Source organism: Tachypleus tridentatus, chromosome 8 (genome assembly GCF_004210375.1).
Source record: "Tachypleus tridentatus isolate NWPU-2018 chromosome 8, ASM421037v1, whole genome shotgun sequence".
Taxonomy (NCBI): Eukaryota; Metazoa; Arthropoda; class Merostomata; order Xiphosura; family Limulidae; genus Tachypleus; species Tachypleus tridentatus.
Window position 1 is genome coordinate 105,043,107 of NC_134832.1, and position 15,146 is coordinate 105,058,252.

The 15,146-nt window shown below is 30.2% G+C and overlaps 1 protein-coding gene across 5 annotated transcripts in view; it reads right to left on the reverse strand.

Moving 5' to 3' along the window:
* Nucleotides 1-14,877, reverse strand: part of hpo (serine/threonine-protein kinase hippo) — a 66,302-nt gene extending 51,425 nt beyond the window's left edge. Inside the window, exons 1-2 of one of the 5 annotated variants that reach the window (XM_076450619.1) lie at nucleotides 14,670-14,688; nucleotides 9,126-9,329 (exon numbers count right to left, since the gene is read on the reverse strand). In XM_076450619.1, coding sequence (XP_076306734.1) covers nucleotides 9,126-9,145 — 20 coding nt within the window. In that variant the 5' untranslated portion in view covers nucleotides 9,146-9,329; nucleotides 14,670-14,688. Of the gene's footprint in view, nucleotides 1-9,125; nucleotides 9,330-14,397 lie in introns of all 5 variants that reach the window. The other 4 variants (XM_076450617.1, XM_076450618.1, XM_076450621.1 and 1 more) reach the window with 4 other exon arrangements.
* Nucleotides 14,878-15,146: the final 269 nt, after the last annotated feature.

A 15,146-nucleotide genomic window follows, 5' to 3' on the forward strand; every position in this document is an offset into this window, starting at 1 on the left:
CACAGATGCTGCTCATTGGATTAATATAGACCTTATAGTGTGTATGTATTGTTTCAGAATATAGCATTGCCTCAGTAGCACTGTAACAAGTAAGTTAGACGTTATAGACGTTTTACAGGATGACTGGTGTTGGTCAATATGTCTCGTCAATTTTGTAACAACCGCGATACATTCTGTTATATTTGTGGCAAGTATACGCTTGTTCATCAGAGACACTCAACAACTGCTCTTGTGAAGAAAGCATATCATCTGTACTTCAGCTGTAAAATTAGTGATCAAAACCAGGAATGGGCACCTCACATTTATTGTGCAACATGTCCTGTCTGTCTGAGAGCTTGGCTCAGAGGCACTCAAAAGACAATGCCATTTGCTGTCCCGATGATATGGCGAGAACAGAAAGACCATGTGTTGGACTGTTACTTCTGCTTGACTGATGCGTCTGGTTTCTCTGCCAAACACAAGAAGTCAATTGAATACCCTAATCTGCCTTCAGCAATGAGACCCATGCCATATTACAACAGTCTTCCAATTCCAAAACCACCAGAGGAATGGACCTTAGACGAGCCAGATAAAGAAACTGCAATGCAGGGAACTGGCAGTGACATTGTTCTGGATTTTGAACCATGCTCCTCAGGCAATACACATCACATAACACAGTCAGAATTAAATGATCTGGTCAGAGATTTGGGTCTGTCAAAAGCAAAAGCCAAATTGCTGGGTTCGAGACTGCAGGAATGGTGTTTGCTGCCACCAGGTACAAAAATTTCTGTTTTTCGAAGCCACCAAGATGATATAACCAAATTCTTTGCACAAGTTGACAGTCTCTGTTTCTGTGTTGACATTGAAGGATTGTTCTCTGCTTTAGGTTGTGATCATGACTCGCAAGAGTAGCATCTCTTTATTGATTCATCAATGTTAAGCCTCAAAGCCTTCAATACCTGTTGGCTATGCAGTACACATGAAAGAAACCTATGAGAACATGGAAATGTTGCTGAAGCACATCCAGTACAGCAAGTGCAACTGGAATATCTATGGAGATCTGAAAGTCGTTGCTCTGTTATTGGGATTGCAGCTCGGCTATACAAAGTACTGTTGTTTCATCTGTGAATGGGACAGTCGTGCTAAAGAGTCGCATTATTCTAGACAGAGCTGGCCACTCTGTAAAAAGTTAGTTCCAGGACAGAAAAATGTGGTGCATGAACCACTTGTTGACCCGGCAAAGATTTTTTTGCCTCTTCTTCACATAAAATTGGGACTTATGAAGAATTTCATGAAAGCAATGAACAAAGAAGGTGAAGGTTTTCATTATTTAAGACAAATGTTCCCAAGAATAACTGAGGCCAAGATCAAAGATGGCATTTTTGTTGGCCTTCAGATCAGACATGTTATGAGTGACAAGAGGTTCAAAGATCTGTTAGTTGGGCAGGAAAAGATTGTCTGGAAAGCCTTCAAAGACGTTGTTGACAATTTTCTTAGCAATTACAGAGCCCCACATTACATTCAGCTGGTAGAAAAACTTCTCAAAGCATACAAAACAATGAAATGCAACATGTCACTCAAGATTCCTTTCCTCCACTCTCACATGAACTTCTTTCCTGCAAATTTCAGTGCTGTCAGTGATGAATATGGTGCAAGGTTTCACCAGGATGTTGCTACAATGCAAAAATGATATCAGGGCAACTGGAATCCGTCAATGCTTGCTGACTACTGTTGGACACTGCAATGTTATGCACCGGACATTGAATACAAACGAAATCAGGAGCAAGACACTTTTAATTATGTTGAACTTAATAGCATATTAGAAACATAAACTCAATTAAATACATTATTGCTGGTAAACAGTTAACTGTCTATTTCTCAGAGTTCCTACGTGATTAAGCAAAACCAAAACTATATTTGTGCATACCCATCAGGTACCTGTCAAAATCAGCAAAAACTTTTCAAATGTTGTGCAGTGTAATTGATAAATTACATTATAACTAAACTAACTTACTAATGGCTTTTACCAGTTTCTATTAGATACATGTTAATACATTGTTATTAGATAATTCAAAATTGATGTATCAATTAGGTGGGATAAAAAAAGCTTTTGTACCATTTCACACATTTATAAAACCAATTAATTTGTCCAATTTGCATGTCATTTGCAAACTAGCCTCACGTTGATAGTATGATTTAAAACCATATCAAATATGGCTATTGTTTATTTAGTTTTGTAATCAGCCTTTCCACTGTATTTCATTTCATCTTTATGTACTGAACTAAGCAAAGTAGATGTTGAGACCAAGAAGCAAAGTAACAGGACATTTGTCTTTCCACTGAAGTGCTAAAATATTCCCTTGCTTCTTGGTCTCAACATCTCCCTTCTTCAGAGGTGCAAATTTAGGTATGTTCTTCCAATCAGTTTTAATCGTTCCAGAAAAACCAGTCTTATTTACAAAAAGAAAGTTGCATAATTCCATACTTCTATAATAATAATCAGTATATGATGACCTTTTCTAAGGTAGTTTTTCACCAACTGTTTCACAACTGATCCTGAAAATCCTAATCAGGCATCTTTGGGGACATCTACATCATTTGCAGAATAGATAATCATATCTATTACAATTCCTGTTTCACAATCACATCATGCAAAGATATTTATTACAAAGATATGGTACTTGCTTAGAATGTACTGCTTGAAAACAATGAGATCCTTGAAAAGAATCAAAGATTCATTGATGACTACTCTTTAAAATGGAGAAAAAGATTCCTTAGCTTTATTCTTCACTATTGTAAACACTCCTAGAACTTTCCGTAATCAATCGTTTGCATTTGGTTATTTGTAATTTGCAAAGTGCAAATAACTAAGAATCTCCCTAATCCCTGAATCAACCTCGAGTAACATACTATAAGGGGACCATTCTTCCAATAATCAGCCAACACGTTTTTTCACATGTGGCATAAGCATCACCAGAGCAAAAAAATTGTACATATTCTCAACAGTTGTATCTTCCATTTCTTACTTCATAGCATAGAGGGAGTGTTATTTTCACTTTTTTCAGAATTAAAGGATTTACACAACTCATCTGTTTGTTTCTCACACAATATGAGTCATTATACTTTGATAAAATACAGCAGTAAAAAATTCATATTCATTAGATTCATCCATGAGCCTAAATTTATCTGCAAGTCTAGCATTTCTACTTTCAAAAGAATGAATAAATGGAACAAAGTCATGATACCTTATCCATTGGAAATCTATGGATTCTCATACACTATCTAAAATCAAGTTCAGAGCTTGAAACAATTAAATTTAGTGATGATGAAAAATCTGAAAAGTTTTCTTCTTCATTGGAATAATTATCATGTGCTGACACACCCTTCCTTTTCTGCTCCATGACTCAAATGCAACACTTTGAGTTGGTGCAGTTGCTATGATGTGAGAGGGTTTCCAACTAATGTTTTTAGCCTGTATCATCAATTGATGATAGCTGTTCTAAGCACAGAGCATGAAATCATCGATTGATGATAGCCTCTGTTTAAGGATTAATACATTAAAAGTTCTTATATGTAGCTTATCTGCTAATTGTAAGAATGATTAAATTTATGAAACCCATATATAGAGGGTCAATGAAAATATGGAATGTTTAACACATTTGACCAGAAATCTATTGGCAACCAATGTACAGAATTATCATACAACAGGGATGCAAACAAGTTATTTGCAATTAGTTGTTTAAAGACTTCAATATACTTACTTATGTTACAAGTTAAGGATGTCAATTTATCCATCCTAGATCACAGCATGATTTTCTATTTAGGTTTCACACAGAAACACATTTTATTTGTAGTTCATGAACCAGTATACATAATAATTATTAAACACCAAACTGTCACAAGAAATGCATATATCAAGAGCAATGGCAGGCCAGAAATGCTTATAGTAATTTGAGAAATGCATAATTTATGCTCAGTTTTATACAAATACCATGGTTGTGTACAGCTAGTGATGAGAATGCATCACATGATGATTAAATAAAAATTGGAGAAAAAATATGAAAGTGATGTTAAGAAAGATGTACAAAGTAAGTAATTAGATACTATAAATAAAAATTTGAAGTGAAGTTGAATTAAAAGTGTCAGTCTACAACACAAAATAAGCATATAATATATGGTGTTATGAATAAATTTGGAGTACCTTACTTGTCTCTTTTACAAAACAAAGAATGAAAAAGTCAAAAGAAAAATATGTCAAAAATTAAGAACTACATTTACAAAATATTTATAGTGACATATATCTACTGACGAGACTAAAAATTATCCATTGCACTTTGATGTCAAGCATCAAAGCTTTCTATACCTGCATGTTTTTTTTTTCTTAGTTTGGAGTATTTGTTTTTTGGTAACTAGAAAAGTAGACAATATCCAGGTTTTATTGAAATTAATTGAAAAAAAAATTACCAGTTGTAATCAAGATATTTTTTTATCAGGAGCAGAGTAAAATTCATCTCTGTAACAGAGTTGTGTTGGTATTTCATTTAAACAAGTCTTAAAAAAACAATTGTTGGCTTTCTTTTTTATCTTTGGTTAAATGTCTCTAAATTCAATACCCATGTAGAAAGTAGGCATACTTTTCTTACTAAAGTAGAAGTCGTGCACTCTTGATTATGCATAAAATTTTTAGTACTAAAGCAGAATGAAAAAAAAAAAAGAGGATGAAAAAGAATAAAACATACTGCTGGAGGATTCTATTAATTCTAGGTATAGCTACTGGAGATACTTAAACAATGCTACTATATAGTTTCAATACTTTAATCTGGAAAAGTAGATGTGTTAAACTACATATATACTTATTACTAAAAAAAAAAAAAAAAATACAAGTGAAGGGAATTACCATCAAAACACCCAGTACATGTATATCTTTTCTGGTAACAGTAACTTACTAAATTCCAGTAGATGTGCTCATGTACAATTCACTCTACCAAAACAATTGACTTAAATTTGAAAGGTTAAAAAGTCATTTTTCTTATTTTTTGCAGAGGCACTATAAAACCTAAAGTAATTTTGGAGGAACGGAGATGTTGCTACATACAAAGCACTCAAACAAGAATTTAAAGCACTTAAAAAGTTAATTACAGAGATAAAACCTTATACAGTTTATTCATTAAACTATACAAAGGTAACACAAAGAGTTATTTACAATATAAATGATTATAAAAATAAAGTAACAAAAGTGTAAAAAGATTCAACTAAATTTTATGAATTAAGTTAATATCCAAACAATAAACCAGAAAGCCAACTACACGAAACATGACTGAAGCTAAAAAAGAATTGTATTAATGATGACATAATTTATAATAAAATCAAACCAAATGGATTTTCCTGTGGAATTTTATGTGGTATACCAAAAATATACAAGACAGACTGTTCTGTCAGACCTATAATTTCTAACGGTAGAACTGTAATTCAAGGTACAACCTATGTTTCTTTTATGAACTTGAAATCTTTTATTACAAAGATGAACTTAACAGTAAGAAACAGTTTTGGGTATTTCACAGACTAAAGTTTTGACACCGTGCCAGGTTTGATACAAAATCTTTATATACCAACATGTCATTACATAAAATATATGAATATGGTCAAAGTTTAACAAAACCTGTACTTCTTGAATTAGTGAAACATACAACTAACATAATTTAAGATCAAATTAATGGAACAACAATGTGATCAATAGTGGCATCCAGTTTGTTAATTTACTTTTGTGTTATATAATGAAACAATGTTTAAAAAAATGATTCAGAAAGCTTGAAAGCTATAATGTTCAGGTATATGGATGGATGACAGTTTATTTTTAGGCAGAAAAACAAATATAAAAGTACTTTTGTATTGTTTGAACAATGAATGCCACCACAACATTAAGTTTAGAATAAAAAATAAAGATATTCAAAGCTTCCTTTTTTAAATCTGGATGTTTTTGAATTAGGTAGTACATTTAAGATAGGTACTTAACATAAAACAATATATTCAGGGTTGTTTAGCAAAACTGCCAGTTTTACACCTTTCAAATACAAGAAAAATGCAATAGATATTTCAATCAACAGGACTTATCTTAGAGAAAATGGAAATATAAAAATATTCTTATTAGGAAATGGTTTTCATTTATCTGCTATTAACATAGTTATTAGGCAATTCTTAAATAAGTTATATACTTCTAAACTTATAAGTAAAGAAAGTCATATACTGAGAAATAAAATCAGAAATTTTGTGTGTATATTATTTACAATCGTCTTTTTTTGTTTTTAAGCTTGTTTTGAAAAGTATGTTTTTCAAAGTAGAAGATTGAACTTAGAAATTACAAAATAAATTCATGGTCTACCAATCTGTCTCCTCAGAATGAAAATGACATTATTTGCATCAACAATTTGCCATTTTCATACCCAAATAAAGAAACATTTACAACAAGTTTGTTTAATTCTTCAATCACAACAGCAAATGGAAAATAATTTAGTAGTGTGATCGACAAAAACTGTTTAAAAACTTTGAATTAAAGCAAAGCTGTAAGAAGAAACTAAAAACCTAAACTTAATGTTAATAATTACTGTTCACCACTGTAAAAGTTTTAAAAGATATTAAACAAGATACTCACTGTAATTACCTTTACTAATACCTGGATAATGAATATGAAGGAAGAATAGATTTTTTTATAATAGTGTTTTAACAAAAAAAAAAAAAAAGACTGCAATTAAAAATAGCTGAAACCTGAAGAGTACCTTTACCTAATATATATTAGCAGACATTTAAGTTTAATTACTCAATGAATTATTTCAGAATGTTGTTGGAATTGTAGGATTAAAAGATTACATTTAACTTTCCAAAAATGATCACTCAGCATGGTTAGGTGGTTAGAGTGCTTGACTCATAATCTATGAGTTGTGGATTCAAATCCCCATCTCACCAAACATGCTTGCCCTTTCAACTGTGGGGGCATTATAATAATGTGATGGTTAATCCCACTATTCATTGGTAAAAGAGTTGACCAAGAGTTGGCAGTGCTAAATTAGGGACAGCTAGTGCAGATAACCCTCGTGTAGCTTTGCACAAAATTCAAAAACAAACTAGCTGCCTTTCCTCTAGTCTTATACTGCTAAATTAGTTATGGCTAGTCCAGATAGCCCTCACATAGTTTTGCATGAAATTTAAAAAACAAACCAAAACGGGTTACTTACTTATTCAAACTTTATCTTAGAAATCAAAATTCAAAATGTCACGAGGCCTTTGTATAAATCCTTAACACATCAAACCTATTAACCAAAGCACTAAAAACAAATGAATCCAATCACAACCTATGTACAAATATTTAAACTAATAACACATACTAAATAATTGGACAAGCCAGTTTTTTATTATTATTATTATTATTATAACTTTTTAATTGGATATTTTAGTTACACAAACTCTTTGTAGCTCACAAAAAGGAGAAAAAAAGCTATTCTTATGTGATTTACGTCAAGTTTGTACTCAAATACTGTACAACCACAGAATAGTTACACTTTGTTTTCAAGTCAGTATAGCACTATGGGACAAAGTTTCTAAGTATAGATTGAGTTCAGTTCCAAGTAGATTTTATGTTCTAACATACTTACCATATACTGTTCTGACAAAAAAGAACTATTATCATGATAAAAGGATTCAGAAGTTTTTAAAATTTTATTTTATTAATTTCCATGCATCTTACTTGGAAAGACCATATGATTAAAAATTATGAAAATTAACAATCTTGATTTCTATGTAATACTAATTATTTGAAGAAAATATGTTTAGAAACATTAAATAACACATACACAGGTATGTGAATGAACATTTGTACCAACTGTTAAAGAAATTATAAAACTGGCATTTGATAAATACAATGAACTGGTAATAACTGAGGATATTGCTTTTGTTAGGCAATTCAGTGGTTAAGACACTACAGAAGAATGGGTATATTAAATGCAAAATACATCCAAATCACAACAAATATAAAGTTATTGTGGACTAGAATGTGCCAGAACTACATTCGAACACATCACTTTGTTGGTAGTGTTAAGCCACCAAAAGTTGTTACTCTTGGGAAAGGCATGTAACAGTCCATTTCAATTTAAACATTCAAACACTCAACAAATGAATATAAAATAAACTTAAAAACTCAATATGATTGAGAGAGATGTGTGCAATGAGTCATACCAGATCATGGAAAGCAAATTATGGCATCTTGTAAAAGGTGAGAATCCACAACCACAAAAGTCAACGAAAAAATCTATCCATGTCCTCCAAACAATGTTACATAAAATAGCGAGGAAACGCAGAGAAAAAGAGTATGAATTAAAAAACTTCCTGTTATACTTTCTGTTTAACTGTTGAATATCCCAAATATCTTAAGAATGAAATGAGTATTCATCAAAGAAGACATATCAATCAAGTAACCAGATGTAACAAACAGCCTGTGGACTTCTATAGAGTTGTATTGTTTAAATGGCCCATGGAAAAATGTTAAAATCAAACTACATGGATTATGGAATACTTACAAGGACAATGTCTTCTTTGGTCACAACAACCTTACAACAATTAATTCTGCAACAATACAAAAATACTTTCAAGATGCACAGTCATCACAAACAGCATGATTGGACATCAGCTGTGATAACACGGTTAGGCTCCAAACATTAATATTGTTCACTGAACTTCTTTATTGAGTTTAAAGGTTCTGAGAAAACATGCATCTTTGATTTCAAAAATTTATTTCTTCACCAGTAGAAAAACATTTTTATTTCCTCAACTTTTCTAGTTTAGCCCCTAGTAGCAACAACTTTTTGTGTTTGTGTATAAAATATTTAGCAGTGTTAAGATGCATTTTACACATATATATATGAGTACGTTGTCAAAAGACTTTCTGTTCACTGAAGTCTGAGCTCTTATCTACCAACACTAACTGCTACTTACCCTGTAAAACAAGTTAAATTCAAACTAACAGCACAAACCACTACCTGGCAAATTATTTAAGTTTCTAATGTAACAGAGAAGTACAGGTGTATCAAAACTATTCATACAAAAATAAAATTCTCTAAAATAAAGATCAAATAATGAAAGCAAAATCTTGCACATACATGTAACAACATTCAGTCATCCTTCACATACAATTATCCTTCAACATGTCCACTGTTTCAAATGGCAGAGACCATAGCATTAGAAGAAAATACTATATTTTCAAACTTGTCACGAAAGATTGTGCATTTTGCTTTCTCCAGCATGGACACATCACAGATGAAAAATCATGATACCCTTCCTGACTTTGCTTGTAGGAGAACCTACTTAAAATTAAATAAAAATAGCTTCAAATCAATATTCAAAAATACTTAGTATAAAATTCAACCACATCATTAATGAATAATTATGAGTGTTTTTTCCTTTATCATATTGCATATGAGTACAGAAGCTTTGTAAACTGAACCCCAAGTATTTAAAATAGTATCTCTCCTGTAGAATGGTACTATAATAGCATAAAAAGGTACCATTAATCAATAAGCTTATTACACTTATTTAATAAATATTAATTTTCTTTAATACACTAAATTAATATGAAATAAAATTAATTTCTAACTAACCTTTTTTGAAGTGTTACTTCTCTTGATTTACTTGACATTAGAGATTTTTAATGATCAACAATGGAACACCTAATTTCACTAAACAGTCAGAAAAGGAGCCAAAAATTTACTATTAATTTAATTAATTTCTGTTCTGAGCAAGATGTTAAAATATATTCTGAGAGAAATTCAAAAATTATCATTCTGGAAGAATATTTTCTTAATGATTAAATTTAATTAAGTACTGTGAAAGAAGATACCGTAGTTGACCTCTCATATAAATTTAATAGAGCTTTTAAAGAGGATGATTAACCCTTTTGCTACAGGTCATGCATCAAAGACTAGGTAATTGCATTTGATGACTTGCATTCAAAATTTTATTGAACTACTTTTTCTGAATTTATGTCAATAAGATTGGAATCAAATTGTAGATTATAATTTAAACTTTAGTATCATACATGAATTAATTTCTTAATTTAAAAGTACATATTTAAGTAAATACATGATGTCAATAACCAATAAACAGCTTAGAATGTCCTCAGAGTGGTTTTCTCAGGCATTTTATTCTTTGAAAAGGCTACAACATTCTTTTGATCCAAGATTCCAATGAGGTAGTTTGTGTCTTTAGTCTGCTTGAAGTTTTACATTTTTTAAAATCTAAATACATCTTAAATACTAAACTTAATAAATTATAGTGAACCTCTATAGTATCAGCAGTTATTTATGATTTTTTGGTTATTCAACTGTATATATAAAACCTAAAAGGTTTTAGTGAGAAGAAATAATTGTTTGCTTTACTTCTTGATTTATTGTTCTATATTTTAAGAAAAACAAGTTTAATAATTTATTTTTAAATAGTAACAATCTGTGTGTGTGTGTGTGTGTGTGTGTGTGTGTGTGTGTGTGTGTATATGTAATAATTGAAATGTGACTATTACAAAACACTAGTGTACTAAAACACAGTCACAAGAGGGAAGACTAAAGTTCAGTTTTATATTACAGAATATGTAACATGAATGCATAAGCACTGCATCAATCCAAGTTAGTCATACCTAGCTAACATTACATAATGTCAATATAATAAAAAATAATACATGTAAATACATAATGTTACCAGACTTAGTCTTCTTGCATAACTTATATTTGTTTCCTAATTTTTTTATGATGGTTACAAGGTTGGTCAAGTGACAGACTCCACATAGAGTATAAAAATAACAAAATATGAAGTATTACTGAAAACAAATGTTTGAAATGTGTTTAGGAAGTTCTAGACATTACCCAATTAATATCCAAGATTGTTGGGGCAAAGAATTTTTTTTTTATCATAATATGAAATCACCTTGCACTCAGCCTAGTAAAAAAAAAAAAAAAAAAGACTATTTTCACAAACAAATTTTTGTTACAAATATTTAATTACAAAATCTTATTTTTTTATAAACAATATACTTGTATTTTTTAATAAAAGTCTACCAAATTTTGTGAAGATATGCATGCTGTATCAAAAGTTATAGTGTAAATACTTAACATATACAAATATGTACATGAACATTTGTATATTATAACAGGCCCATAGCAAATGAGTTAATAGTAAAATTAATAAACTTTTAGAGTGAATAATGAAAACAATTACAAGTCCAGGAGGTAATTCTCTCTACAGAAATTATTAGAATTCATTTGTAATATTGCATACAATTTTTATCTCCTTATCCAAGAAAATATACTGGCTAACTGAAAAGACTTCAGAAGAATGTTAGTGTTATCATTATGGGGATGAAAGGGTTATCTTAGGGGCATAGGTCCATTTATTATCTTTTGAGAAACCAAGGATAAGATAGAAGCTTACTGAAGTTTACAAGAATATCTGAAAGTATTGTAAGGTTACGAATTCCAGTGTCTTTGAGATATATTCTGAAAATAACAGGATGATATGATATAATTCTAACATTTGAAAAAGACAATCTAATAAGACAGTTTTATTCTTCTACCTGGATGACTGACTCAAGAAATGAGTTATCTTTGGCAATAGTGAAGACTTGTATATATAATTATTAGATAGGAAATTGTTTTTCACAAATAAATCATCATTAGCTACAGATAAAAATTGTAATCATTACTGCAATAAATTTTAATAACAACAACAAAAAAAACTGCTTATTGCCAACACTTCAGATGTATACACTCATCAAGGGATGAAGCTGATGACAAGGTTCATGATTAGTGATGTCAAGAAAACCCACTTGTAGAGAAATATATATGCAAAAACAGCTCGTCTGGGTTGAGAAAATATTTTACATAGAAGCTGTAAATCAGCTCTTCTATGTAAAATATTTTCTCAACCCAGATGAGCCGTTTTTGCATATATAAGGTTCATGATTGTGTAGAAATGAAATTATGAGCAATAACTATTTTTATTTTTCTTAATCTTCCTTATAATATTCCAATATGCATTCCTAATTTTAAAAAGAAAATATAGCTACTTGTGACTATTTTTTTTCATCGTCTACAAAAGGTGGTGATAAATTATCATTTTCCAAGTGGAAAAATGTGAATAGTGGGGTTCCTTAGAAGTCTAATTTGAGACCTTTGTTGTTCTTTATTTATGTCAACAATTTGGAATGTTTCTTGGAACAGTCATATTTTTAATTCAAAATTCTGGGCAGACCTATTTCTATTACTAAGAAAGGCCCAGAGTCTTAGTAACTGGACCAAATTGTGAAAAAACAAACAAAACTTTAAAATAAAAAAGTAGTACACCTGGTATTTAAATAATTTATTTGTGTCTGAAAATGTAAATGATTTCCCTGAGTGTTTGATTATGGTGTACAGAACAAACAAAGTTCTGTAAATCCAAATTTAAATAAAAGAAAGTAGCCCAGCATAAGGCACTGGCAAGAAAACATTTAGAATACTGTTGTATTATGTTTAAAAAGAAAGAATTTAAAGATTAATGACTAAGGCTACCACATCCTAAACTTTTCTCATTAAATATAAAGAAGTAATGGTGTATATTTAGTTTGGTTTTGATGATTTGGTATGATCACTAGTGAGAGATGGAATAACTCTGATGAATCATACAGTTTCTACCAATTTGTTCTTTCTTACATTATTTTTGAGGGGTAGCATAAAATGGTTGGAAATGCAAACTCAAGTATAAGAATAAAGATTTACTTAAGAATCCCCAGATTCAAACTAGTTGTTCTGCAAAGTTATCACTCAGTCAAATGATGTACTTGATTGCCCAATACAAGATGCTAGTGTAACTTTATTAATTGATTATAAGGCTGTGAAGAGCTACCTTTGGTTTAGTTTTATTCTTTGTTAGATATAATATACTAAATTTGTTTTGTTTTTTCTCTTATTCTCATATAACTATGAAACTTATAATGACATTTTTTAAGATACTTATTTACTTAAAATATTGATCCTCTGGAAGTCAAAGCCATATGTCTCTTACAAATTACAAAGCACTAAACCTAATAACATTTATTATTAGTACTTTATTTTTGAAACTTTACTATTTATCAGAATCACAACAGGACATATTATTCCTCTGTATTTTAAAATGTAACATTAATTTATCCTCTTTAGAAATGTTTAATCATCTTATTTCTTATAACATGTATGATGCAACTAAAAACATGTATAACCATGATTCACAGGCACAAATCATTTTTAAATACTTATAAAAGATTTTTCAACACTGCATTTTTTTTCTAGTCCCTTATGTAATGGATATGGTGAACGTAATATGATTGGAATGCCAATATCATGCACTCTTATAATTCTTGAAAATCCCTAATAAACTATACAAAGAATGCTGTGTTAAAAAAATATAACAAGCCTAGTACCAATGTATTATGACAAATATAATTGATTATATTAATTATTCAGTATTTTGGAAAAGGCAATCAAAGCATAACAATGTAAGGATCTAATGTAAAACATCAAGAAGTGAAACTGAAGTTGAATTAGACTTCACTCAGTATGAAATTACTTAGCTTAATTCAGTACCAGTCCTACTAACCCCTACCACGAACTGTCAAGTAACATCAATAGCAATCAAGGAAAATGCAAATAATATTAAAAAAAATAAAGAACATACTTGTATGAAATAAATCAAAGTTTATTGGAAGAAAGTTTTTTTGTTTTTTTTTAATTTTAAGTACCTCTGAAGGCAATCTAAAAGCAAAACTGTATTGTGGACAAAAATCTATAACCATAGAGAAACATAAAACCAGCAAGCAAATACTATAACCAACAAAAAACTGTATATTATATAGCATACAGACTGTGGTCAAATTAAGTATGAGGTCTTAACTCCAAGATTCCTACAGCAAGGCCACTTACTTTATATTAAACCAAATAATAAAAGCTTAAGGTCGATATTACTAGTTCACAAACAGAATTAGTACACATTTACGTGGTCCTTGACAAGACTCGCAGACCATGAGAACCACAGTGTACTGAAAGTAAAAATGGATAATATATATTTATATAATAATAATAATTAAGGATGTTATATAATTGGGTTCTTTGCTTTTGTTATTTTTATTGGTTATATTTAGTAAGACCCATTTAGGCTTACTACTACTAGCAGTACCACTATTATTGGTAGTAGAACACTAATAATAACAGCAAATTTTATCTCATTACCAGTAGTAGTAATTATGCGATATTATTCGTAGTCATACAGCATTCAGAGAAAAAGTAAGAATAGCCGTTTTTCCCTAAGTCTAAACAGAATTCATGATGATAATGATGAAATGTATGTCTAAAAAAATAAAGTTAAATTTACCTTTTCGTAGACATGACTTTATCCTTACTTTAAAATAGTTGTTGCTACCCGATCTTTGAAAAATATCATGCTTAGATTTCTTTCACAGTCAAGCAGTAAATTATATCGTTACTGTATTTTAATATATATTTCTCACATGGTTATACGACAAATGTAAAAACAAAATAAAAAACTAATGTAATAATAGAATTCGTAACGTAATCTTTTTGCGCATTAGTCTATACGGTCTTAAATTGTACAAAAGTTAGAACGGAAAAGTCTAATCTCCTTACTTGACTTCCGTTTGTAGGTACCGTATATGTGAAATATTATTGCTGTAATAAACGTCAGTAAATTTTTATAATCCCTTTTACTTCAAATACATAAAAAAATATGAAAGCATCTAAATTTACGAACTAAAATTTTCATTAAAATTGTAGAAATATTAAACCCCGTGCAAAAATGTACGAGTTTATAAACATTAGTTATTTATTTTAAAGTATTTAAATAAAAATTTAACCACCAGTATTTTGTTTGTTTTATTGTCATAAATTTTCATTAAGATGTAATGGATATTTCAAAATATATATACTTCATGTGAGAAAACTGATCAAATACTAATGTTTTTGTTTATTTGTTTGTTTACTATATTAAAAGTAAATGCCCGGTATGGCCAGGTGGGTTAAGGCGTTCGACTCGCAATCCGAGGGTCGCGGGTTCGAATCACCGTCGCACCAAATATGCTCGTCCTTTCAGCCGTGGTTGCATTA